General features: G+C 38.9%; 1 protein-coding gene across 3 annotated transcripts; it reads right to left on the minus strand.

Moving 5' to 3' along the window:
- Nucleotides 1-235: 235 nt before the first annotated feature.
- cnga3a (cyclic nucleotide gated channel subunit alpha 3a) lies at nt 236-26,935 on the minus strand. 3 transcript variants are annotated; one of them, XM_005166084.5, is made up of 9 exons: nt 26,038-26,935; nt 24,090-24,227; nt 19,088-19,189; nt 10,356-10,532; nt 9,930-9,989; nt 6,659-6,901; nt 6,425-6,526; nt 6,242-6,348; nt 236-4,420 (listed from the first exon to the last, which is right to left on the minus strand). In XM_005166084.5, exons 2-9 carry the CDS (start codon nt 24,188-24,190, stop codon nt 3,015-3,017), a joined length of 2,298 nt encoding a protein of 765 aa, XP_005166141.1. In that variant the 5' UTR covers nt 24,191-24,227; nt 26,038-26,935; the 3' UTR covers nt 236-3,014. The 3 variants fall into 3 exon arrangements, with proteins under 3 accessions (XP_005166141.1, XP_021332877.1, XP_009300847.1); XM_021477202.3 differs by lacking the exon at nt 10,356-10,532 and having other exon boundaries at nt 26,038-26,879; XM_009302572.4 differs by lacking the exons at nt 6,659-6,901; nt 9,930-9,989.

The raw sequence follows: 26,935 nt of genomic DNA on the forward strand, positions 1-26,935 counted from the left end.
CATAAATTTACTTTTTATAAAAACTCAACATAAGCCATTTCTTGGTGAATAACCTACAGATACAACTACATTTAAATATTGAAATGTGTGTTTGTGGTGGGGGTTATATTTGATTTTTATGTTTTACTTTACTTCATCATACTTTATCTACTTGTTTGTTTTAACCCATATAGCAATTCATTTGTAGCTTATCAGCTGGTTTACGTAGTTCAAGTAAATTGAATGATTCTAAACATTTGTTAGAGCATTTAATAAATAACACATTTGGGTACTTTCTGAGTGTCTTTTTGAGCAAAATTTTTAACAATATGAATTAAAACATCGTTAAATGAACTACACATACTACAAAATGTTCTCACTTCTGCCAAATTAAGAAAAAAAATCTATCTTTGAGCTGCAAATGTAGCTCTTGATTTTGCCAGTACCATTTTGAACATATATTTTAGAAATGATGCCAATTAAAAGTGTGGGGTCGGTACAATTCAAAATAGTAATAATACAAAAATCTGCATTAAACTGATCAAAGTTATTAGTAAAGACCTTTATATTACAAAAAATACTTTTTCAAATAAATACTCTTTCTACCTTTATATTTGCTCAAAAAACATTTTCATGGCTGACAGAACAACCATCTTCATGATACAAAAGTTTCTTGAGCATCAAATCATCTTATTAGAATAGCTTTATGTGAAGACTGGTGCACTGATACTGGAAATTCAGCATTATTATCACAGGAATACATTAAAATGACAAAAAAATGCAGCCTGGTTAAACATAAGAGACCTTACCAACCCTAATCTTTTAAATAATAGTATTTCCTGAGAGCATAAAAAGAAAATCCAGTGTTTTGTGTCATCTGAACGGTCCAATACTGCATAAACTGAATAAACGCAACGTCAGTGTTACATTTTTAAAGGTATAGTTCACCCAAAAACTAAAAGTTACTCACCCTCAATTGATCCCAAATCTTTATGAGTTTCTTTAAAGAGCCCCTATTTAGGCATGGGACAATAACCGTGTTCAAGGTATACTGCGGTTTGGAAAAGTCAAGGTTTTAAAACTGTTAAATTTTTCCTGAGGTATGAGTACAATTTTTAAAATGAATTTATTTTTTAGCTTTTTAGGACAGTGATATCTCCAGCAGAAAAGATGCTGTTTTAAATTGTAAAAAAAAAAATGTGTTTTTGAAAAAAATGAAGAAAGCAGGTCGATTAACTTTAACTATTTAGCCTGACATGTTTAGCTACTGTACCAAAATAATTTAAATGTTTCCCAAATTAAAATATGTTGTATTCGAAGGGGGAAAAGGTTTTGTTTTACCCAGATTTTTAAAAAGAATATATTTTAGAGCAGTAATAACAATACCATGAAACTGTGATATTTATATCCAAGGTTATCATACCATCAGAATCTTATACCGGCCCATGCCTGCCCCTATTGTGGATTTTGAAAATGAGCTTTCATGCAGTGTGTAACACAGCTCTAAGTAAATGAAAACATCCAGCTGAGGTGTCAATCTGTTTAAATCTATTAATTCTTCTAATTCTAACAAGAGTCGACCCATAGTCGAATAAATGAATCTTGTTGTGTTCGGATGTTTTGCCTGCACCTGATGCTGTCGATATGGTACATCACCAAATATGAAGTGCCGGATCTGGTAAAACGTGAATGTGCCTTTTCCTTTGGTCACTAGCAGAGCACAGGGGATCACGGGACTCTTCTTGACATGATGATGACGATCACTGAGCGATGGATTTTCAGCTGTGGGTTAAACTTTATTTTCACAGCAATACCACGGTATAGCCAACTGTGTGATGTGTTTGTTCCTGTCATTTTCTGATTTTTGATACAATAACCTACACTACAGGGTGGGATTCGCCAGCCGTTTGATTTTAAAGGAAGCAGCAGCAAAGACTATTATCTATGGGACTTTGTCAGTAACTGTTGCAGATCACATGGACCAGTTTCTTCTTCCTTCGGATCACAACATGTAAGTGTAATTAAAATCGATTCCCCGTTTTGTGTAGTTTGCAAAATATGTATTTTGTTGTGTGTTGTAACTTGTGCGTGGCTTGTATTTACTTATCTTTTATACATCAGTGCTTGTATTGTATCTCCCAGGTTAAATCTGTATGGGGCTGTTCACATATTGCATCCAAAACCACTTTGAAAACGTGACACGTGCTTCTTAAGTGATTTAAATCCGTTTCTGAACTTGTAATCCTCTGCTGTTTGTCTTTGCTATAGACACCATCAGCTATTACTCACATGCACAGCGCGGTCAATTTTCTGAATAGTTAAACTTTTGCCACTGTGTGGATTAATACTGAATTTGTGTCGTTATTACTTTAGGTTAGCGTTAGGAGTAGAGTAATATGCTGCTGTTTAACTGCATTGCTTTAATGCATTTCTGCATTGGGCTCTCACATACTCTATGTGCTACTTCACAGCCGTTGTGGGTTGAACGTTCAGCGAATCACAACAGCCTGGGTCATCGGACCATTCAGCGCAGGTTAGCCTCACGCAAAGGAGGGGTTTGGGAACAAATGAATCACTGAACAAATCATATAGTAGTTGTTGGGATAATTAGGTAAAATTAAAAGCATATTATCAGACAATGAAGGTGTTTTTTGACCTATATAGCTAATAGGGGCTCCTTAATCTTTAAACTAAAGAAGATGGAAAACCTGTGATTTCTCAACTTCTATAAGTAGGAAAGAGCAATCCTATGGAAGTCAGTGGTTCAAAGTTTTTAGCTTTCGCCAAAATAAATTATTTTGTGTTCAACGGAAGTAGGAAAGTCAAACAGGTTTGCAACAAGTGAAGGGTAAGTGATGACAGCAATGTGGGTGAACTATCCCTTTAACACAAATATATGGCAATTAATACATCATTGTCATATGTCAAATGTATAAATAGATCTGTATAAACAGTTTCAAAGTAACATTCTATGTGTAGAAATGTACATGTACATACATAGGAAACCCGTTAAACCCCAAAGTCTATGCGGATTACTATTTAGTCTTCTTCTCCTCTTCCTTTTTGTCCTCGATCACCTCAGACAGGTCTTCAGGCCGCAGCGTTTTCACTTTATTCTCCATGTTGGTGATCCTCTGCTTGATCTTGCCCTGGTAGGACGTGTACTCTGCCATCAGCTTGGCGAATTTGCCAGTCATAATGTCAAGGTTTCCCTCGAGGCGGTGAATCTTCTCCTCCAGATCTTTGGGATCAGCTCCTGCAGCCGCCACTGCTTCGTCCAGAAGATTATCCTTCCTTAAAATGGCCTTTCCTTTCTCCTCCAGGGCTTTTTTGGCGTCTGGATACTCAGTAAGCGCTTCCACCAGGTCGTCTTTTGAGAGAGCAAAGAGGTCTGAGTAGCCGACACTACGAATATTCGCAGTTCTTCTGTTTCCAGCTTTACTGCCTTTGATCCCAAGGATGCTGATTTCTCCAAAATAAGCGCCATCGCTGAGAACTACAAACTGTGTGATGCCGTCATCAGCCACAACAGCCAGTTTTCCTTCTTTAATGATGTACATTTCTCGACCGATGTCGCCTTTTTTACATATATAATCTCCAGGACTGAAGACTTGAGGTTGCAGCTTCAACACCAACTCAATCAGAAGTCCGGCTTCGCAATCCTGGAAGATTCGCACCTTCTTCAGGGTGTCCAGATGGACGTTGATGGCAATCTCTGCTTTGAGCTTGTCTGGAAGATTCTTCAATACCTCCTTCTCGTCGCAGGTCTTCTTCTCCGTCCAGAGGTAGTCGAACCATTTGATGACTCGGGCCTCCAGGTCTTTGCTGACCTTACGAAACTGCATGTACTGCTTGATCGAGTCGATCTTGGCTTGGAATTCAGCCCGGGATGCATTCATGTTAGAGATCATGGCGCCGACATTACCGACGATGGTAGCGAAAATCAACACACCGATTAGGAAGTCCATAACCACAAATAGATACTCAATGTCTCTAACTGGAGGTGGCGTTTCTCCGATGGTGGTGAGGGTGAGAGTGGACCAGTACAGGCAATAGATGTATTTTCTGGCCAGGCGTCCATATTCAGGGTGGCTGATGTTGGGATACACCCAGGTGTCGGTCCCAAAGCCGATGGTTTTGGAAATGGCAAAGAAGATGCAAGCATTCCAGTGGATGATGACGAGGATGTAAAGCACGAGGTTGCTGATGCGGAAAATGTTGGGGTAGTTTGTTCGGGTTTCTGTGCGGTCGAAGAACTCAAAGAGACGTGCCATTTTGAAGAGACGGTTAAAGCGAAGTTCAGGGTTATTGAATCCCACTTTTAGCATAAAGAGATCTGTGGGGATCATGGAGATCATGTCGTATTTGAACTGTGGGATTGTCCTGTAATTGTTGATCAGTTTTTTGGAGTCCTTGACAAGGAGACCCTGTTCCAAGAAACCTGTGAGAAAATGTAGAATAATTCATTCAGTTTGATTTATTTAGGTTGAAAAATATTGGATATATACAATACTAATATTAAAAAGTTAAGGGGTGGTGAGGTTTTATGTTGAATGGTACATTTTTTTAAAAATTATGTAAACAATTTTACTATCACTTCCAAGAGTTCACACTTAGTTGATAATCGATAATAAAGCAGGTTTGGCATGCTGTCCTGAGAGAGACCCCTGAGCTCAGAAGATCATTGAGCCCGGTGCTCCCTCCTGTTTCATCAGGAAAAAACAGAGTCTGATCTCAGGTAGGTCTCGGCTTATTCCTTAGTTATTAGGAATTGCCACGGCAGAATGAAGTGCCAACTATACCAGCATATGTTTATGCGGTGAATGCCCAGTACTAAAACACTTATATACTGTGCCAATTTGGTTTAGTCATTTCACTTATACTGCATATCTTTGGACTGTCAGAGGAAACCGGAGCACCTGGGGTAAACCTACATGAGCACAGAGAGAACATGTAAACTCAACAATTAGCCCAACTGGGACTTCAAGGCAAAGATGACTAAGGTAAGAAAATTTGGTTATTTATGTATGTTTGGATTGGCATGATTAGTAAATCATCATAGCTAATGTGGGACCAGCCGTGGTCAATCATAAGCCGATGAACCTCTGGTAATTATTTTATGAATACATTTCTTTTAGAGCATTTAATGTTTACTTGATGAATGGCCACTTGAAAATTCTGCTTCCCAGGATTTGTTAGGTATGTTTTTGATTTGATTATTCCAAACTCACTATAAATAGCCCATCTAGCATTACTCCCTTATCTTCATTTTTTTTTGAAGAATCTCCTGTCCACCAAATCTTCCCCCTTTCTTCCTTTACCAGGGGGAGCTCTCGAGAACAACCTAATCTCGTACTCCTTAACATGCCGAATGAATCAGATTCAATTACATGTGCATTAAAATCCATTGTGTTATAAAAGAAGTGGCTTTTTTCATTGTAATAAGTTAATTATAAAATGTGCAAAATTATAATGCAGTGGTTAACCTAATATGATTATAAATATTATTTTAAAAATTAGGAAATTACCCATGGCAACTTTGTAATTCAGTTTGCTATATTTACCTTTGGCCCACAGCTCTCAATTATGTTTGGTGTTTGGCCCTTCATAAGAAAGACTTAGGTCACCCCTGGTTAACAGAATAACAATTTCTGGTCAAATCAATCCAATTGATTAAATGCAGGGTGTCCGCGGGGTCTTATAATTTTAAAATGTGTTGAATTTCAGAAACAAGATTTTAGCCATATATATGGTTTTAAATTCATCTAAATATCATGTTGTATGTCTTAAATCATTTTAAAAAGGTCTTCATTTTCCTATGTCCATGTAAAGCTACCTCAATCAGGCCAACAACCATCAAATAACCAACAATCCATCTCTAAAACGTTTAACAAAAGTTTGATTTATTACCTCTGGTTACCAATATTGTAAAGTTCTCCTTGTATTTATAGCTACCTGATGAGGACACTGACCTAAACAGACTGTTGTGAATACATTTAGGTTATTATAATTTTTAGAACTTGACTAAGAAATGTTATATTGAAAAAAATATATACATGTAAACAATCAGAGTTTGCTTTGACACTTTTAAAATATCTGTTCAAGAAGTAACTTTAATGGGGCAAGTAAAACAATCCTTAGATATAAGTGTGAAATGGCAGAAACCCTCTCAATGATTAATTGTACATTGAAAAATAAAAATGAAACAAGTGTGTTAGTGTATTTTATACAAACTGAAAATCCGAATGAAAAGCCACCACACCTGTTCTGGACCTGACAAACGTGTCCATGTAGTAGATAACATCTGAAGTGTAGTCCAGGACTATCCAGAGTATTGTGTAAGTGTTCTGAAGCTCGTTGAAACAGGCCCTGAAGAAAAACAGACAATGAAGCAGGTGCTATATCTCTCTCCACACAGCCTGTGAAATACAGTGAGAGAACACACCTCGTCACCAGCATCATCAGGTTGTAAAACACTGGAGCTGCAATGATGGACAGCCATCTGTAATACTTGTCTGAAGCCGGATCCATGATCCACACTTCCTTCCTGAAACACAGACTGCATTATAGCCTGGCCACGTTCACTTCTATACTAAAACACGGCATCCATTTTAGAAATTACTGTTCACTTTCTCTATTCTGACACTACTTTTAAATTGTTTTTTTGTGTCGTACTCACGGTGGAGGAGGAGCATCTTTCTTTTTATCATCTTTTTTATCATCTTTCTTGTCATCCTTCTTTTCGTCCTTTTTTTCATCCTTCTTTTCATCTTTTTTCTCGTCCTTCTTTTCATCCTTTTTCTCATCCTTTTCATCTTTTTTCTCATCCTTTTTCTCATCTTTCTTCTCTTCCTTCTCATCTTTTTTCTCTTCCTTTTTGTCTCCGTCTTTTTTTATCTCTTCCTTTTTGTCCTCTTTTTTGCTGAAGGTAGCATTCAGGTTGTTTTTAGTTGAATTAGCAGCTATTCTGCTGTCTACGGGTCACTACTGGGAACCAGCACTAGTATACTCAGTTTTGCCAACTCATTTTCAATATAAGTTGAAAAAAACTGTTGATTTGTTGCTAAAAGTTGCATATAGTGCATCTAAAATGACATACCACCTACATATGTACAAGATGACTTATAGAAAATGACTGGGAGGTAATGAGCTGACAGTACGTTAGTTTTCATTCAGATTTACTACTTTGTATGACTTCTTATTAAATTTATTGTAACAAATTATAAATAAATGAAAGTCAGACAATGTTAAAGAAGAGATCAGGGTCCCATAATGCATTTTAAAAGAGGAGACTCACACGGAATGGAATTTTATCCCATCAGTGACTATGTTTACATGGACATCAGTAATCAAATTATTATATATGGACTATTCTGTCACAAAACACGGTGAAAAGTCCTGCACGACGGTAATATTCGATTGTGGTGTTTACATGTCTGTACTGCACATACTCCACCTGTCTTAATTCAATTTCTGTTTAGTTCGATTTTGACCTCCATCAGATTAAATGTATTAAAAATCGCTGTTTACATGGTAGACTCTTAATCAGAGTATTGTCTTAATTATATTAAAATGTAAACGTACGTACTGAGTTTATTTATTTACTTATGTAATTGAGTGTGAATATATATTTTTTTCCAGTCAGTAATATTATTCAATAACATTCAAAAGTTCACACAATTAAAAATGATGTTTGCTGTTTGTTCAAATCACTTACCTGAAATGTGCTGAAACAACGCAATTCTAACGTTTTTTTTAAACAACTTAATTGTTTTGTGTTGAATCGACTTAAATTTGTAAAAACTAATAAGCTGACTTAATTTCTTTATGTAGTCCCAACTCAAATCGATTGTGTGGAACCCAAGATTTTCATTTACATGTACAGTTGGAGTCAGAATTATTAGTCCCCCCTGTATATTTATCCCCAATTTATGTTTAACAGAAAGATTCAACGCATTTCTAAACATATTAGTTTTAATAACTCATTTCTAACAACTGATTTCTTTTATCTTTGTCATGATGACAGTAAATTGAGCTATTTTTCAAGATACTAGTATTGAGCTTTTAGAAGGTTAACTTGTTTAGTTGGGCAAGTCATTGTATAATGATGGTTTGTCCTGTAGCCAATTGAAAAAATATATAGCTTAAAGGGGCTATTAATTTTGACCTTAAAATGGTTTTTAAAAATTTAAAATGCTTTTATTGTAGCCGAAATAAAACAAATAAGACTTTCTCCAGAAGAAAAAAAAATATTATTAGAAATACTGTGAAAAATTCCTTGCTCTATTAAACATCCTTTGGGAAATATTTGAAGACAAAAAAATTCACAGAAGGGCTAATCATTTTAACGCTGTATGTAGAATAATATTTTTTTGTCTTTTTTATTATATGCAATACTTACTTTGTTTACCAAACAAGTGTTTCTAATTGTAATCACAGCTTGTAAACCTTAAATAAAAATACAAATTGAAAGAATTATTTATATCACAATTCCACATAAATCAGTGGTAAAAAAAAATAAATGCATATTTCTTTTAAAAATTATGTGCAGAAATCAAATGTCTGGCCTTGAAAATGGGTAACAGTTAGTTAACAGATATTTTTTATAGTATATGAATTAAATCTAAGGATTATCCACTTACACAATGTACAGTATTAATGTAAAGTCACTGAACTGAATGAACACATTGCTTAAAGTAAATTTCTTTCAACGTGATGGATAAGGTCTTGACAGAAAACTAGCACTAAATGATCATTCGTTTTATGTACAACCTAATAAAGTGTATCGTAAATGTAATTTATATGTAACTAACTCCAGGCTGATGTGCTGCTTGGCAGGCAATCGGTTTAGTGATATCTTCTATTTGTGTATTTTAGAGGAAAATATATTCCTCTTTTTTTTGGCACTTTTGACAATTTGCGATAAATTTGTTTAAAATAGAAAAACAAAAATGTACTAGCATGTATCCTGAAAAGTTGCTAAGGCTAGCAAAATGGTAAGGGGATAGATCACTCGCAAATGAAAAAAAAAATTAACCATAAATTACTCACCCTCAAATGGTTTCTTCTGTTGAAGATAAAAAAGATGCTTTGAAAATGAGTAAAAAATAACCACCATGAAAGGAAAAGGTTACTAGACATGGGACGATAAGCGGTTTCAAAGTTTACCGCGGTTTGGAAAAGTCAAGGTTTTAATACCGCTAAAATGTTCTCTTATATCATTCCCAGGATATATGTAAGCTTTTTAATGTATTTTTATGTGCTGTAAAAAATCTGTGTTTTTGAAACTAAATAAGAAAGCAGAAGTCAATGATTTACTTCAGCTATATAGACTGACATGTTTACAGCTCTAAAATATTATAAATGTTTCTTAAAATAAAATAGTGTTTAATGGGGATAAGTTTTTTTTTTTTGTCTGTTTGCTTAACCCAGACATTTTAAAAGAATACATTTTAGTTCACAATACCGTAAATCTGTGGTATTTTTATCCAAGGTTATCATTCCGTCAGAAACTTATACCGGATCATGCCTAAGGGTTACCGGTTTTCAAAATTCTACAAAATATCTTCCTTTGTGGTCAATAGAAGGCAAAAAAGAAACTCAAAAACGTTTGTCTAACGTAACGTGTGAGTAAATGACAGAATTATCATTTTCTGTTGAACTATCCCTTTAAGTTGGCAGCACTGAGTACACTCATGTTAACCAGCAGATGGCAGCATTAACACTACCAATACTCGCCGAACACTACTACTAAGCCTTTGTACTAGACTATAATCTACTGATATTAATTGTATATTTCAGAAACATTACAGTTAAGTGTTTCTATTTCATTTAAAATCCTACTTTCTACTGCCTGCATGTATCTAAACACTGAATAACCTTTCTGTTATTTATAAAACACTATCCCGGGGTTTCTATACCAAGTGGGATTGTTTCTATCGAGTACTTACTCATCTGTGTTGTTGCAGTTGTTCATATTGTAAACTGCCAGAGGCCAGGGATTGGCTTTTCTTGAGGAGCAAAAGGCATTTATTTTGACGTCATTATTGCTCATTACATTCTAAGGGATCTAGGACAATCACTGATTTAGTATCTATGTCTACAGTGTTTCTAATCTACAAGCTACTGTGATACTGTTGTACCTATTGAAAGAAACGTACATACTGTTTTCTGATTTGAACATCTGGCTAAACCCAATCTTTTTATTTATGTGTTCTGATCCTGTATGAATCATCTGCGGAAATATTTCTTCACCTGTGCTGCACGATTCTCAGCAGGATTCTTTCATTTTTCAAGGCCACTTATTAAACCAGTGGTATCTCTGACTCTCTGTGCAAAGAGAAACTGTACAGAAAGTCTTTTTTTTTTCAACTTACTTCCTCTTATGCGGCCTGTCAGGAAGGCCTATAGAGGATCGGGCATTACTCCCTCTGCTAGATATGTCTTTGAGGTCTGGTCCACGAAAGCGCTCTAAGAAGGAGTCAGGACGCTCAACCTCTCTGTGAAGCCTGTGTGTGGCCCAGTTCCTCAGCATTATCACGAACTGAGTGACCCTGCGACACCCAAACATGTCAAACAGAAACATTTCCGAGCATTTTATACAGTATGTAGCTTTCTGAGCGACCCATGTCAAATGCACACTCGTTCAGGCTGTGTGGTGTGGCATCTAAAAGTTTTTAGTGAATTGTTTGAATTATTATTTTGGATAAAAATTACTTTACGTGGTTTTAATCCTTTATGAGATTCTTTTTTCTGTTTAACACAAAAGAAGATACTTTGAAAAATGCTGGTTGCGGACATCTATCAACTTCCAAAGTAGGAAACAAACGGCTATTCAAGTTAATAAGTCCAGACTTTCAGCATTTTTTAAAATGTCTTCTTTTGTGTTCAATGAAAGAAAGAAAGTCAAGTAGGTTTTGAACAAGTAAAGTGTGAGGAAATGATGGCAGAACTTTCATTTTTGGGCGAACTGCCCCTTTAAATTTGATTTTGCTGAGTAGTGTTAGGGTTAGGTGTAGCCAGTAGGTGGTGGGTGTTTCTGTCTTGATGAGTGTTCTGCTCTGGCTTCTATGGGAACATCCATTCATTCATTTATTTATTCATTCATTCTCCTTCAGCTTAGTCCCTTTATTCATCAGGGGTCACCACAGAGGAATGAACTGCCAACTTATCCAGCAAATGTTTTACACAGAGGACGCCCTTCCAGCTGTAACCCAGTACTGGGAAACACCAAGACACTCCCACATTCAAAAAATACACTACGGACAATTTAGCATTCCCAATTCACCTATAGTGCATGTCTTTGCATTGTGAGGGAAACCAGAGCACCTGGAGGAAATCCACATGAACACGGGGAAAACGTGCAAACTCCACACATAAATGCCAACTGACCCAGCTGGAGTTCAAACCAGTGAGCTTCTTGCTGTGTGCTAACATACCATATGTTTGATAAAATTGTGATCCCATTTTCTGTATTTGAGGGCTCTCTTGCTTGTATGATATTACTCAAAAGGATATTTCACCCAAATACGGCACCATTTCTCACCATTATTCTTTTAAACACAAAATAAAATATTTTGAAGAATTTGGCAACTGGAAGCCATTGACATACATAGAAAGATAAAAAAAATGTATGTAACGCCAGTGTCAAACATTCTTTAAAATATCTTTTTTTTTTGCATTTAACAGATATAATACACTTGAACAAGTTTGAAACTAATGGGTGATGAAGAAATTATGACATCATTTCGGGTGAACTACCCCTTTAACTATATCAAATCTCATAAGTATTCCCACAGGGATTATGTGCTCGCAGAAATCGGCAGATTTTTGGCCCATCATTAAGTCTATTCATTTAGTTGTGTGTAAATGTGTGTAAATTTATGTTTATTCAGTTTTTAAATTAATTTCAGTAATACTATTGACTAATATGAAAATGTTCAGGGCAACGCAGTAGCGCAGTAGGTAGTGCTGTCGCCTCACAGGTCACTGGTTCGAGCCTCAGCTGGGTCAGATGGCATTTCTGTGTGCAGTTTGCATGTTCTCCCTGCGTTCGCGTGGGTTTCCTCCGGGTGCTCCGATTTCCCCCACAGTCCAAAAGACATGCTGTACAGGTGAATTTGGTAGGCTAAATTGTCCATAGTGTATGAGTGTGTATAGGTGTTTCCCAGGGATGGGTTGCGGCTGGAAGGGCATCCGCTGCGTAAAAACGTGCTGGATAAGTTGGCGGTTCATTCCACTGTGGCGACCCCGGATTAATAATGGACTGAGCTGGAAAGAAAATGAATGAATAAAAGAAAATGTTCATATGATTTATTTACAATACAGTTTGTAAAGTAATATTTTTTTTTTGGGAGATATATTATATGAGAGACTTGCTTTATTTACCAATTGTGTGGATCTAATTGGATATGCATTGTAAACATTAAATAAAAGGGAAAATGGTATACATATTTACATCATATATTTAGTTTTTATTTACGAAACTCCCAAAATCATTCCACATAAATCTGCAGATTTTTTGAACAAAATTCAGATTTTTTTAACAAAATTCTTTTGTTCAAAATTTTGAACAAATAGCAAAAAATGTCCACAGATACTGTCTGGCCCTAGTCCTAAGTATTAAAAGCAAAACAAATAAAACATACAGGCCACATCTTGAACTGTTTGGTCACTCAAGCACAAAAGCACTTTTGGAGTCTATTGATGTGTTGTGTTTGTTTTCTGCATAGTGACCATCCTGATCTCAAGAGGAAACAGCTATTTTACATATGCAGAATAGTTGAATTCATACAATTAATTTCTTTTTAAAAATGTATGGTGTTTCAAAGGAGGAAAACCGAAACACATCTGTCATTGGGAGATGAGCAAATCTAAAATGTATGACTGAGATGGTACAAATTCATACAAATTAGTCACTAAATCAAAAAGGTATGAATTGCTGTGAGATTGTATTAGAGTGACAATGTCAGCTTGCAGATAATTAAAACAACTATTAAAATAATATAATAGACTACAAACTGTCACCGACTCGGTCCCAGTCATTCCCCTCACTGACCAGCAGAGGTCACCATCTCCGGACTTCTAACCATTACGTCATCCTTCTCACTCAGATCCCAGCACACCTGTTCTCCATCTCACTAATGACCCACGTACCACATATAAGCAGCTCACACACACACTTCATTGCGAAGTCTTGTTTAGCCCCGGCCAGCATTTCTGAGCGTTCTATCCTGCCTGATCTCCCGTTTACCACTTCAGCCCGTTCCTCGACTCTGCTCTGTCTTCTGCCTGCCCTTGACCTAAAGCCTGATTACACGGACTCTGATTCTCGCTGCCTGCCCCTGACTAAAGCCTGTATTACGGACTCTGAACCACGCTGCCTGCCCTTTACTCAAGCCTGGTAATCACTCTGCCTCTGTTATCTGCTAATCATCGTTGAGTTGTATGTTGTATGTTCGCACAACCGTGCGAGGTGTTGATGTTTAAGTGTGACTTAATAAATACTGCAAAATGGATCCCTCCGTGTCAGTCTCCCCGTTACAGAAGACTTCGCCCAACACGGATCCCGCAGCCATCCAGGTTTTGTCTCACGAAGTCACAACACAAGCTCAGGTATTGTCAACCCACCAACAACAACTAACACACCTAACTCAGTTAACAGATGAACTGGTGAAATCCCTCCAAAACCTGCAAGCTGCTGTCACTGCGCAACCCACCGCCAACTACTCTCCAAGTCCACTTGTTGTTGCACAACCCCCGATGACTTCCGGAGTTCGATTGGCTTTTCCTGACAAGTTCTCAGGTAACCCAGCAAAATGTAAAGGCTTTCTATTGCAATGCAAACTGTTTATCGCCCAACAACCCCATCTGTTTAAGGACGAGAACGGGAAAATTGCTTTTGTGTGCTCACTGCTCACTGGGAAAGCGCTAGACTGGGCTACTGCAGTTTGGCCAGACAGTACCCCGATATTTCCCTCGTTTAATGACTTTCTCAAACGTTTCTGCACTGTGTTCGATCATCCGGAGGGTGGTCGTAACGCTGGCGAGGAGCTATTGTGTATCCAACAGGGAGATCGCTCCGCAGCTGAGTTCGCCCTGCAGTTCCGCACCTTGGCAGCGCAAACTGGCTGGGCTGACGATCCGCTTGTCACGCTCTACAGAAGGGCTCTAAAGCCAGAATTGCAGCGAGAGATGGCATGTCGTGACGATGGGAAAACTCTGGATCAACTAATCGAGCTTTCCATAAGGTTAGACACTCTCCTCCGCACTCGCAATCCGCTCTGCTCAATTGCTTCCAGTCCTGTATCCTCTGAAACCTCCGCTGAACCCATGCAATTGGGTAGAACCCGTCTGAACCCAGAAGAGCGAGAACGACGGAGAAAAAATCACCTGTGCATTTACTGCGGACTTCCAGGTCATACGAAGGTTTTATGTCCCAACAAGCCTCTCCCTAGAACCCTCTCGGTGAGTGCAACCACTATGTTCACTACCACTAATAATGTTGTGAATCTACCTGTCACTTTGAGAAACGATGGAGATGAGATTGGGACTATGGCCATGATCGATTCAGGAGCCGCTGGTAACTTTATTGATTACACGTTTGCCACCACTCACTCCATTCCTTTAACCTCCTGTGATTCCTCCATAGCCATCACTGCTGTAGATGGGCGCCCTTTGGGAGAAGGACGTATAAAATTCCAGACCCTGCCAATCTTGCTTCAAACAGGCTCTCTCCATGAAGAAGAAATTTCCCTTCTTGCCATCAACTCCCCTAAACACTCTGTGATTCTTGGGTTACCATGGCTACAACAGCATGACCCTCAAGTCTCTTGGAGAACTGGTGAGATCATAAAATGGAGCAATCAATGCTTTACCCAATGTCTGCATCCTGTTTCCCCTATCCAGATCAACACAATTAACAAGACCGAAGACTCTGAACTCCAGCATGTTCCTGATGCGTATCACAATCTAACTGAAGCATTCAATAAGCAGAAGGCTACTAAGCTCCCTCCTCATCGTGATAATGACTGTGCCATTGAGCTGCTACCCGGCACCACGCCCCCTCGTGGTCGCATCTTCCCTCTCTCACAACCTGAAACTGAGGCTATGAAGAAGTACATCTCTGAGGAGCTAGAGAAAGGATTCATTCGACCATCTACTTCTCCCGCTTCAGCAGGGTTTTTCTTCGTTAAGAAGAAGGATGGCAGCTTACGCCCTTGCATTGATTACCGAGGCTTGAATGAGATCACAGTCAAATACCGCTACCCATTACCATTGGTTCCTGCCGCCCTTGAACAACTCCGATCCGCCCAGTATTTCACTAAGTTGGACCTCCGTAGTGCCTATAACCTCATCCGCATACGACAGGGAGACGAGTGGAAAACCGGGTTCTCTACAATTGACGGCCACTATGAATATCTCGTTATGCCCTTCGGCCTAGCAAACAGTCCTTCCGTGTTCCAGGCATTTGTAAATGAGATATTTAGAGACATGCTCAACAAATGGGTCATAGTATATATTGACGACATCCTGGTCTATTCCAATTCGCTATCTGAACATATCCAGCACGTTCGGGCAGTGCTCAAACGTCTCATTAAAAACCAGCTGTATGCAAAAAGCTCCAAGTGCGAATTCCACCAGACCTGCATCTCATTCCTGGGCTACATTATCAGTCCAGAAGGCGTGGCCATGGACCAGCAAAAGGTTGACTCTGTGACACAATGGCCGCAACCCGAAACCATCAGGCAACTACAACGATTCCTGGGCTTTGCTAACTTCTACAGGCGCTTCATACGGAACTTCAGTTCAGTCGCTGCCCCACTGACCGCCATGGTCAAAGCCAACAATGCTCGCCTTAAATGGAACCCCGACGCTGTCCGAGCATTCACTCAGCTAAAGACTCGCTTCTCCAGTGCACCCATTCTGCGTCATCCTGATCCCGAACAACCCTTTGTCGTCGAAATTGACGCATCGAACACTGGAATTGGAGCCATCCTGTCCCAGCGATCCCTAGTGAATAAGAAGCTCCATCCCTGTGCCTTCTATTCTCGCAAGCTTAACTCCGCTGAACGGAACTACGATGTGGGAAACCGAGAACTCCTCGCCATGAAAGCTGCGCTAGAGGAATGGAGACACTGGCTTGAGGGCGCAAAACACCCTTTCATCGTCATCACTGATCACAAGAACCTAGAATACATCCGGTCTTGTAAACGTCTGAATCCTAGACAGGCAAGATGGGCGCTGTTTTTCACCCGATTTGACTTCCAAGTCACCTATATCCCTGGTTCGAAAAACATCAAAGCAGATGCTCTGTCCCGCCTCTCAGACGATGAGACCTCTGAAATCCCTGACGAGCCCATAATCAAAAGTCCTCTAATTGTCGCTCCCATCCAGTGGGATATAGATCAGGAGATCCTCCAAGCCGCCGAAGATAATCCTTCTCAGCAGCCCTGTCCGGAGAATAAAATCTTTGTTCCCCCGTCGCTTCGAGAAAGACTCATCTCCGAGGTACATGACCACCCCAGTTCCGGTCACCCAGGCAGCACAGCCACTGTGCAAATGATTCAATCCCGCTACTGGTGGTCATCCATACACAAGGATGTAATCAACTTCATTAACAAATGCTCACCTTGTCAGATGTCCAAACACTCCCGTCACCGTCCAGCTGGATTACTCCAACCCCTGGAGGTGCCACATCGCCCCTGGTCACACATCGCTATAGATTTCATCACCGATTTACCCATATCTCAGGGCAAAACCACCATCCTCACCGTAGTGGACCGGTTTTCAAAATCCTGTCGCCTTATCCCCATTTCCAAACTGCCCACAGCCATGGAAACGGCCGAATTACTCTGCGAGTGTGTGTTTCGGTACTATGGTCTCCCCGAAGACATCGTGTCGGATAGAGGTCCCCAGTTTACATCCCGACTCTGGTCAGCATTCTTTAAAAATCTCCAAATCAACGTTAGCCTAACATCCGGCTATCATCCCCAATCCAACGGGCAAACAGAGCGCTTGAACCAAGAAATCGGCAGATTCCTCCGCACGTATTGTCATTCGAACCAGAACGAATGGGCCAAATTTTTGATGTGGGCAGAATATGCTCAGAACTCCCTCAGAAAGGCATCTACAGGATTAACCCCATTTCAATGCGTGCTGGGCTTCCAACCTCCGCTCTTTCCCTGGTCCGGTGAGACCTCTGAACTCCCTGCGGTGGATACCTGGTTTAAAAACTGCGAAGAGGTCTGGAACGCAGCTCATACTCACCTCTCTCACGCCATAAGGCGTTTCAAGGAACAAGCCGATCGACACCGACGTCCTGGTCCCATGTATTCCCCAGGACAATGGGTATGGCTTTCCACCCGCGACTTACGCCTCAAGCTGCCCTGCAAGAAACTCAGTCCCAGGTACGTGGGTCCTTTCCAGATAGAAAGACAAATATCTCCTGTTTCGTTCAGACTGACACTCCCTAATCATTTTCGTATTTCCCCAACTTTCCATGTCTCTCTGCTCAAGCCTGCTGCTGGTCCAGCCGAGACGGATAGGGAGGTGGCAGCCGGTGAACAGGGTCCCCCGCCTCTCATGATCGATGGCGAAGAGGCTTACCAGATCCACGAGATCCTGAGATCCAGACGCCGGGGTGGTCAACTCCAATATCTCGTTGATTGGGAGGGGTACGGTTCGGAGGAAAGATCTCGACACAAGGACATCCTCGACACCACACTACTGGAAGAGTTCCACTCACAACATCCGGAGATGCCGGCCCCTCGCCCCCGTGGAAGACCCCGGCGTCGAGAATTGCCTCACTTCAGGAGCCGTTCGTTGGGGGGGGGGCTCTGTCACCGACTCGGTCCCAGTCATTCCCCTCACTGACCAGCAGAGGTCACCATCTCCGGACTTCTAACCATTACGTCATCCTTCTCACTCAGATCCCAGCACACCTGTTCTCCATCTCACTAATGACCCACGTACCACATATAAGCAGCTCACACACACACTTCATTGCGAAGTCTTGTTTAGCCCCGGCCAGCATTTCTGAGCGTTCTATCCTGCCTGATCTCCCGTTTACCACTTCAGCCCGTTCCTCGACTCTGCTCTGTCTTCTGCCTGCCCTTGACCTAAAGCCTGATTACACGGACTCTGATTCTCGCTGCCTGCCCCTGACTAAAGCCTGTATTACGGACTCTGAACCACGCTGCCTGCCCTTTACTCAAGCCTGGTAATCACTCTGCCTCTGTTATCTGCTAATCATCGTTGAGTTGTATGTTGTATGTTCGCACAACCGTGCGAGGTGTTGATGTTTAAGTGTGACTTAATAAATACTGCAAAATGGATCCCTCCGTGTCAGTCTCCCCGTTACACAAACATTGCACACCTCTGAACTCAATCCTAATTAATCAATGGTCTTAATTAGAAAACATTTACTGATTAAATGCAGGGTGTTCGGGGAGCCTTAAAATGTCTTAAATTTAAAAAAAAAATAGCTCATAGATGGTCTTAAATTCATCAAAACATTGTGTTGTATGTCTTAAATCATTTTAAAAAGGTCTTCATTTTCTTATGTCTATGTAAAGCTACCTCAATCGGGCCAACAGCCATCCAGTCACCAACAATCCAACTTTAAAACTTTTAGTTTGATTTATTACCTACCAATATGGTTTAATTGTAAAGTTATCCTTGTATTCATAGCTACCTGATGAAGACACTGACCTGGACAGACTGTTGTGAACATATTTAGCTTATTATAGTTTTTTAGAACTTGTCAAAGAAAGGTTGTGTTAAAAGAAAGTGTATGTAAACAACTAGAGTTTGCTTATTTTAAAACATTTTAAATATCTGGCCAAGAAGTAATTTATTCGATTTTTTAATGGGGCAAGTAAAAATCCTTATCATTTAGTAAGGTATAAGTCTAACACATTTCAATTTGGCAGTTTGGTTGATGAGTTGTTTGTTTCTCTCTGTTAGATTTGTATGACAAAATCAGATTTGTTTTAATGACTGAACTAATGATTTACAGAATGAGTGTGCATTTGACTTTGGCTAGTGGTAATCAGGGATCACATGGTAAACTACATTCAAGTTTAGGTTTGGGTGCTTTAGATGTTACCTCGCCATTGCCCCAGCACCTGTGAAAGAGCTTCTACTGGAGCCTTCAGTGGAAACAATCCCCTGAATGTCAGAGGAGTTGTCGTCACATAGAGAATGAGGCCTGAAGAAAAAAAAGACAAAGTTGTTGCAAAATTCAAAAATAAAAGGCAATTGAAACTAAGCAGCAAAAAGAACAATACAACAATGCGTTTCACATTCATCTTAACTATTTACCTAAATATTAAAAATCTGAGTGATTACATATCTTTCAGAACTATACAAAAATAATTATTATCTCATTATTTTAATACAGTGCATGCGGAAAGTATTCATATTGCTTCACTTTTTCCACATTTTTTATGTTACAGCCTTATTCCAAAAGGGATTCAATGCATGTATTTCCTCAAAATTCTACACACAATACCCCATAATGACAATGTGAAGAAAGAGTTCTTGAAATTGTTGCAAATTTATTAATAATAAAAAAACCTGAAGAATCACATACATAAGTATTCACAGCCTTTGCTCAATGCTTTGTTGATGCACCTTTGGCAGCAATTACAGCCTCAAATCTTTTTGAATATGATGCCACAAGCTTGGCACACCTGTCTTTGAGAATTTTTGCCCATTCCTCTTAGCAGTGCCTCTCAAGCTCGATCAGGTTGGATGAGAAGCGACAGTGTACAGCCATTTTCAGATCTCTCCAGAGATGTTCAATAGGATTTAGGTCTGGACTCTGTCTGGGCCACTCAAGGACATTCAGCGAGTTGTTTTGAAGCCACTCCAATGATATTTTGGCAGTGTGCTTTGGGTCATTGTCCTGCTGGAAGATGAACCGTCACCCCAGTTCAATTCAATTCAATTCAGCTTTATTTGTATAGCGCTTTTACAATGTAGATTGTGTCAAAGCAGCTTCACATAAATGGTCATAGTAACTGGAACAGTGTGGTTCAGGTTTTAGTGTTTAAGTTCAGTTCAGTTCAGTTTAGCTCAGTTCAGTGTGATTTAATCATTACTGAGAGTTTAAACACTGAAGAGCAAATTCATCGATGCGTAGCTCTACCAATCCTGAACCATGCGAGGCAGTGGCGACAGCGGAGAGGGAAAAAAAACTTCACCTTTTTTTGGCGGTTGGGCACGACCATTTTAATTTCTCCGCTGGCCAAAAGTCTTGTGCAGAGCTTCATTCGCCGTGGTTTAGGCTGGAAGATGGCCTCAGCGAAGACTCGTCTGTCCCTGGAGCGTCGCTGGAATCAGACTCATGTTCTCCACTCCCCACGACCATAAGCGCAGCAGCAGCTCAGGATATGGCCTGGTCCCGGATATGGAATCCTTGGGATCATCACGTCGCTGGTCTTGGATCCAATCAGTGACTCCGCATAATCTGAGGACCTCGGGATGAGTATCCCCAGGTGAAGTCAAGAGTACTCTGAAGCAGGTTTTCGTTCAGGATGTCTCTGTACATTGCTGTATTAATCCTTCCCTCTATCCTGAGTAGTCTTCCAGTTCCTGCTGCTGAAAAACATTTCCACTGCTGGATGCTGCCACCACCATGCTTCACTGTGGGGATGGTATTATCGTGGTGATAAGCGCTGCCTGATTTTCTCCAAACGAAAATAATTTTTAATCTCATCAGACCAGAGAATTTTGTTTCTTATGGTCTGAGAGTCCTTCAGAGGCCTTTTGGCAAATTCCAGGCAGGGAGTGGCTTCGTCTGGCCACTCTACCATACAGGCCTGATTGGTGGATTGCTGCACAGATGGTTGTCCTTCTGTAAGGTTCTCCTCTCTCCACAGAAGAACGCTGGAGCTCAGAGAGAGTGACCATCGGGTTATCCTCCCTGACTAAGGCCCTTCTGCCCCAATCTCTCAGCTTAGATGCCCAGCTCAAGGAAGATTCCTAGTGGTTCCAAACAACTTCCGCTTACAGATGATAGAGGCCACTGTCCTCATTGGAACTTTCAGAGCAGCAGACATTTTCTGAATATATTGCCCAGCCTTGTGCCTCGAGACAATCCTGACAGTACAGACAGTTCCTTTGTCTTCATGCTTGGTTTGTGCTTTGACATGCACTGTCAACCTTGGGATCTTATTTAGACAGGTGTATGCCTTTTCAAATTATGTCCAATCAACTAAATTTACCACAGGTGAACTCTAAGCTGCTGAAACATTTCAAGAGTGATCAGTGGAAACAGAATGTATCTGAAAGTTTAATTCAGAGCGTCACGGCAAAGGCTGTAAATACTTATGTAAATGTGATTTTTCAGGCATTTTATTTTTATTAAATTTGCAACAATTTCAAAAAATCTTTTTTCACATTGTCAGTATGGGGTATTGTGTGTAGAATTTCGAATAAAAAATTTATTTGATCCATTTTGGAAAAAGACTGTAACAAAAAAAATATGGAAAAAGTGAAGCGCTACGAATACTTTCCAGAAGCACTGTATTTCAGCTAAATAGTGTTTATTGTTGAACTTGTCACAATCTAATTCAGATGTGCAGAAAAGCTGTTATTAAAGTCAAAAATATATTTGGCTTAAAAACAAACGTGCCTGAGATGATCCTGTTTCATATTGCCTCAGAAATATTACAGTTTAGCAAACAGTCTTTAGGAAATCAAAAGTGAAGTCAGGACTCAGGATGAAATTAATATTTTCTTCAAATGTATAGTATTGAGGTCATGTTTTCATTCATTCATTTTCCTTCGGCTTAGTCCCTTTATACATCAGGAGTCGCCACAGCAGAACTTAACTTAACCAGCATATGTTTTACGCAGCGGATGCACTTCCAGTTGCAGCCCAACACTGGATAACACGCATACACTTTCACATTCACACACATACACTACGGACAATTTTAGTTTATTCAATTTACCGATAACATGTATCTTTGGACTTGTAGGAGGAACTAGAGCACCAGGGAGAACATGCAAACTCCACACAGAAATGCCAACTGACCCAGTCGAGACTCGAACCAGCGACCTTCATGCTATGAAGCGACAGTGCTAACCACAGTGTCGCCCCTTGATGTCATGTTTGATTTTTAATTTGTTTTTTTTATTATATGTTCACTTTCTCCATCACACATATGCTGGATGGAAGTACTTTATAAGCCAACTGAATTAAAATAATAAGAATAAAGACCTAACCAAAAAGTGTACTGCTTGCATTAGATTATTATCAGGGATAGTTGACATTCAAAAGCACTAATATGTCATTTAAAAAAAAAAAGAATTACTACATACAGTATATTGGCTGAAAAGTGCAAAGATTAAAGGGATAGTTCACCCAAATATTGACAACATTTACTTTCCCTCCACTTGTTCCATACCAGTTCAAGTTTTTTTAACTATAGTAAAGAATAGGAAACCAGTAACCATTGATTTCCATAGTATTAGTTATCTATTTATTCATTTTCTTTTCGGCTTATACCCATTTTTAATCAGGGGTCTCCACAGCGGAATCAACTGCCAACTTATCCAGCATATGTTCTACACAGTGGATGCCCTTCAAGCCACAACTCAGCACTGGGAAACACCCATACAATCTTGCATTCACACAAACACATACACTACCACCAATTTAGCTTATTCAGTTCACCTAGTGCCTGTCTTTGGACTGTGGGGAAAACTGGAGCACCCAGAGGAAACCCACACCAACACGAGGAGAACATGCAAACTCCGCAAAGACGTACCAACTGACCCAGTGGGAGCTCGAACCAGCAAACTTCTTGCTGTGAGGTGACATACCCACTGCGCCACCATGTTGCCCCAGTTGTTCCCACAGCAAATGTTAAAAGTTACCAATTTACAACATTCTTCAAAATATCTTCTTTTGTGTCTAATAGAATAACAACTCAAACTGGTTTGGAACAAGCACTGTAAAAAATAAGTTCCACACAACTGATTCATATTTTCCCAACATAAATCGATTAAGTTAACACTTTTATCAAATTTATGTGAATTGAACATTAAAAAATTAAGTTGTCCCAATGAAATCTCAAGAATTGTGTTGATTCAGCTTATTTTAAATAAGTAGTATGAACAAGCAAAAATATATTTTTGAGTGATTGAAGGGAGAAAAAATGCTGACAGAATTGTCATTTTTTTGGTGGACTTTTCCTTTAAATACAATCGAAAAAGATTACAAAGTTTCACTATACAGTAGTTTGTTCTCATTACTTTTAATTCCTATTTAAATGTGTTACAATCCTCTGTTGATCTGTTTCCAGTGGTTACTAATGATTATATTGTGATATATTTATAATTTTGCTTAGTTGTAATAAAAACAGTTAGAGCCTGTTTGCTTTCATTTATTAACATGCTTGTTGTTTATGAAACCCACAACAATAAACATTGGGGGGTATGCAGAAGTACGCAGAAGGACTTTTACGTTTTTTTAGTAACCTGGGTTAAACGCTTCCGGTGAACTGTATATCGCTACAAAATCAGCGACTTTAAGGTCTGTTTTCATTAAAAATCAATGATCTTCACTACCTGATTGTTATACGATATAAGGTGGGTTTCAGATTGTACAAGAATCCCTGCATTAAATTACATTTTCCCGCTCCATGTCTTTAAAATTTGAAAATATATTGAACCCCATTTTCAATAGAGTTTCTGCGCTCGCCTGCTGATCCTGAGAGGGCGTTCATGTAAACGGCTTTTCATTTTGTTTTACGCTTAAACTACTAAATGAATGCTTCAGTCTATTTAACTGGTTATATTTTAATTACATTACAACATTGATGCTGTATAAGGAACCTTATGACGTTGAAAAAAGTCACATTAACCCTTCACCGGAAGTTTATCAGTATGGGAAGAAACGCAAGCTGTGCATATACCCTATAAGATACTAAAATATTCTGTACCCAGTGTAATTCAAAGGTTATAACAAGTGAAATTTCTATATTTTTTATCAATAAACTACATCTTGGTCATCTTAAATTTCATTGTAACATTAGGATGCAAAAACATAAATGTTGTAAAACTGCACACTATGAGTCTTGATTTGTAATTCTTACCTGCTTGCACCATTTTCAGTGTGGTCCGGTTCATCTTCAGAGGCCCGAACTGATAGCCTGTGTTGTGACGGGTAGGACTGTTCTGTACAAATCTTCGCCATTCTTATTCCTCTCTTTGCCTATTTTAGGCATCCAGCACTTCATAAGACAAAGCAAGACAGCATAACAAAAGACCATGAATTATTAAACATTTAAAGCATGCATTTGATCCTACAAATTATGCTCAAAGGCATAATTCAAGAAGGCTTTCAATGGACAATAATTAAATAATGCATTGCGGACATTAACGTTGTTGCAGATCAACCCAAATATTAGTGGGTTTAAAATCTGAAGAGTTTATGAGAACGTTATTGACTTGATCTTTGCAAACACTGACAGCCTGCCATCTAAACACACCGCCTAAAAATACTTGCTGCTTAAACACTAAATAAGATCAGCAGCCCTTTGCTCTGGTAGATGGCAACCCAGATGTACTTTAAAGCCACTTGATATCAAGGGACTTTCTACATACTGTAGATCTCTAAGAAAGTAGTTCATGTAAATAATTTTGTGATTAAACTGTGTGGTGAACTTATTAAACAAATATAGGTTAAAATCCAAAAGACAAAATGACCAAAAATATTGCAGTTGTACACCAAAATATTAATTTTGGTTTCAGGGTCATCAAACAAAATAATGATGCTTTGCTTTCTCCATCTAATGATGTTTAGTTTTATCGTATAGCTGAGTGAAGATTAGTGTAATTAGTCTAACACCACCAACGCTATTTGTGTAATCTATTCCAAATCCAGAACAATGCTAATGCTGAGGACAGTGAGCAAATTCTCGTCTGCTTGATTTGTAGACTGTAAAAAGCGCAGGGTTCTACACAATTCATTTATGTTTTCTTAGCACAAATCAATTAAGTTAGCAAATTTAAGTGGATTGTACATAAACATTTAACTATTCCTTAAAAAAAACTCTAGAATTGTCTTGTTTCAGCTCATTTTGAATAAGTATTTTGAAAAAGCAGCAAAATATTTTGTTCTGAGTGTAACAAATACAAAAAAAATGCAGGATTCCACACAATTCATTTATGTTGTCCCAACCAAATTGATTACGTTAACTTAATATATATATATATATATATATATATATATATATATATATATATATATATATATATATATATATATATATATATATATATATATATATTTGAGTGCATAAGATTCCTGTCCCCAATGGTCCCCTTACAAATACATCAACTTTTTGATGAGCTCCCTTCTTTCAATTCTCATACTTTCTTCTCAAATTTAACAGGGACAATTCTTCTTGCTTTAAATGTTTTAGTGTTTTTCAAATTATTTAAATAAAATATTAAATTTATATAGGCGAAATATTCATATACATTTTAGCACAAAAATGTTTTGTCAATCCACCTGAAATTAACAGAAAAAGTGACCATTATAAACATTATAAAATGACTTCATTATATATTCATACACTTCCTAAACTAGCTATATCATCTTGATATAGTCTTTTTTTCATCTAGCCCTCAAAAAACGATTTTAAAAATAAATAAAAGTGCATATTTACAGTAAATGTGCATCTGTGATGCGACTTTAATTTGTGATAAAGCTGGCTTTCTTACAGTGTGGCTAACATTGTAAAATATGACTACATTGTCTGTGATTCTATTCCTCACTCAATAAGTGAAAAACCGAACAGGTTTATGGACACTAAACGGTTTAGTTGGAACGTTACTGCACGTGCGCCAGAAGACAGGGAATCCTGTTAACTTTTACATTTGTCTAATTGCAAGTGCATTAGGCAACATTTTGGTCATCATTGTCAATACAGACAATAAAAGCAACAGTATGAGAGACTTTCGTGGCTGTTTTTTTATATTTAGGCTACAGCACGTATAGGCTAATCAGGTAGGAATCACGTTATCTATTAAACGTACCTGTGAAGCAACAATATCCAGTAGTCCAACAGATTTAGGCAGCAGCTACAGGCTGAATTCCTGTTCAAGTCTCTCTTTGGATGAAGCAGTTGGTGATCCTGCTCAGCGTGATGTAAAATCCCATCTTCACAGAATTAATTCGAGTTTACTTTCATGGTCATCAGTTTACACACTTTTTTGATCCTTTTATTTGATTGGGCTGATTCGTGTCTCATAAATGTCCAGTTTGTTTTAAATTAGACTGCTAAAAGATGCGCTCCGATTCGAGAGTCTTTGGCTCCTTCGATGACTGACAGCTCCGGGCTTTCGATGTGGAGGTAGGCGGAGCGTAGTGCTCGTCTTCTCATTAATATTCATTAGCTGTTATAAACGGCTAATTGTCATTTCTACAACACAATAAATTGGTTGATATTTATAACTTAAATGTTATTGTTTTGTAATTCTACTGACAGATATACTCTTGCCTTTTTTGACTTGAATTTAAAGCATTTTTTCCCTGTAAATAATCCCTAAATCACTGATTTTTATCTAAATGTATCCCTCAACTATGCCTTTTGGATAAACTATCCCTTTGTACGTCTGCACTATGAGAACACAGTTTCTAAGTAGCAAGGCTATGTTTTTGTTCTGATGAGCCAGCACTTTTAGAGATAAGCCATGGACTGAAAATGGTGGCAGGCATTGATGGCACTATACCGATATCACCAGCTCTGGCATCAACATGGTTGTCCCAGCCATCCAGCCTTGCTAATGAGACCTGAGAAATCCTTAAGGCAATCTGCGGAGTTGCATCTTTAATCCCAGATTAGGCCAGAACGCCTATCTGAGCCACCTAATACTCTTTCTTGGCCTCAACCCTTGAAATACTAGTGTTCACCAGTTCAACTGGGCTGACCTT

This window comes from Danio rerio, chromosome 6 (genome assembly GCF_049306965.1).
Source record: "Danio rerio strain Tuebingen ecotype United States chromosome 6, GRCz12tu, whole genome shotgun sequence".
Classification (NCBI taxonomy): domain Eukaryota; kingdom Metazoa; phylum Chordata; class Actinopteri; order Cypriniformes; family Danionidae; genus Danio; species Danio rerio.

Coding starts and splice junctions, on each gene's coding strand:
- cnga3a (XM_005166084.5), bottom strand. CDS start 24,190: ATGGCGAAGATTTGTACAGAACAGTCCTACCCGTCACAACACAGGCTA. Junction 6,902..9,929: donor AACTGCAACAACACAGATGA/GTAAGTACTCGA, acceptor TGCTACCTTCAG/CAAAAAAGAGGACAAAAAGG. Junction 4,421..6,241: donor GTTTGTCAGGTCCAGAACAG/GTGTGGTGGCTT, acceptor ATTTTCTCACAG/GTTTCTTGGAACAGGGTCTC.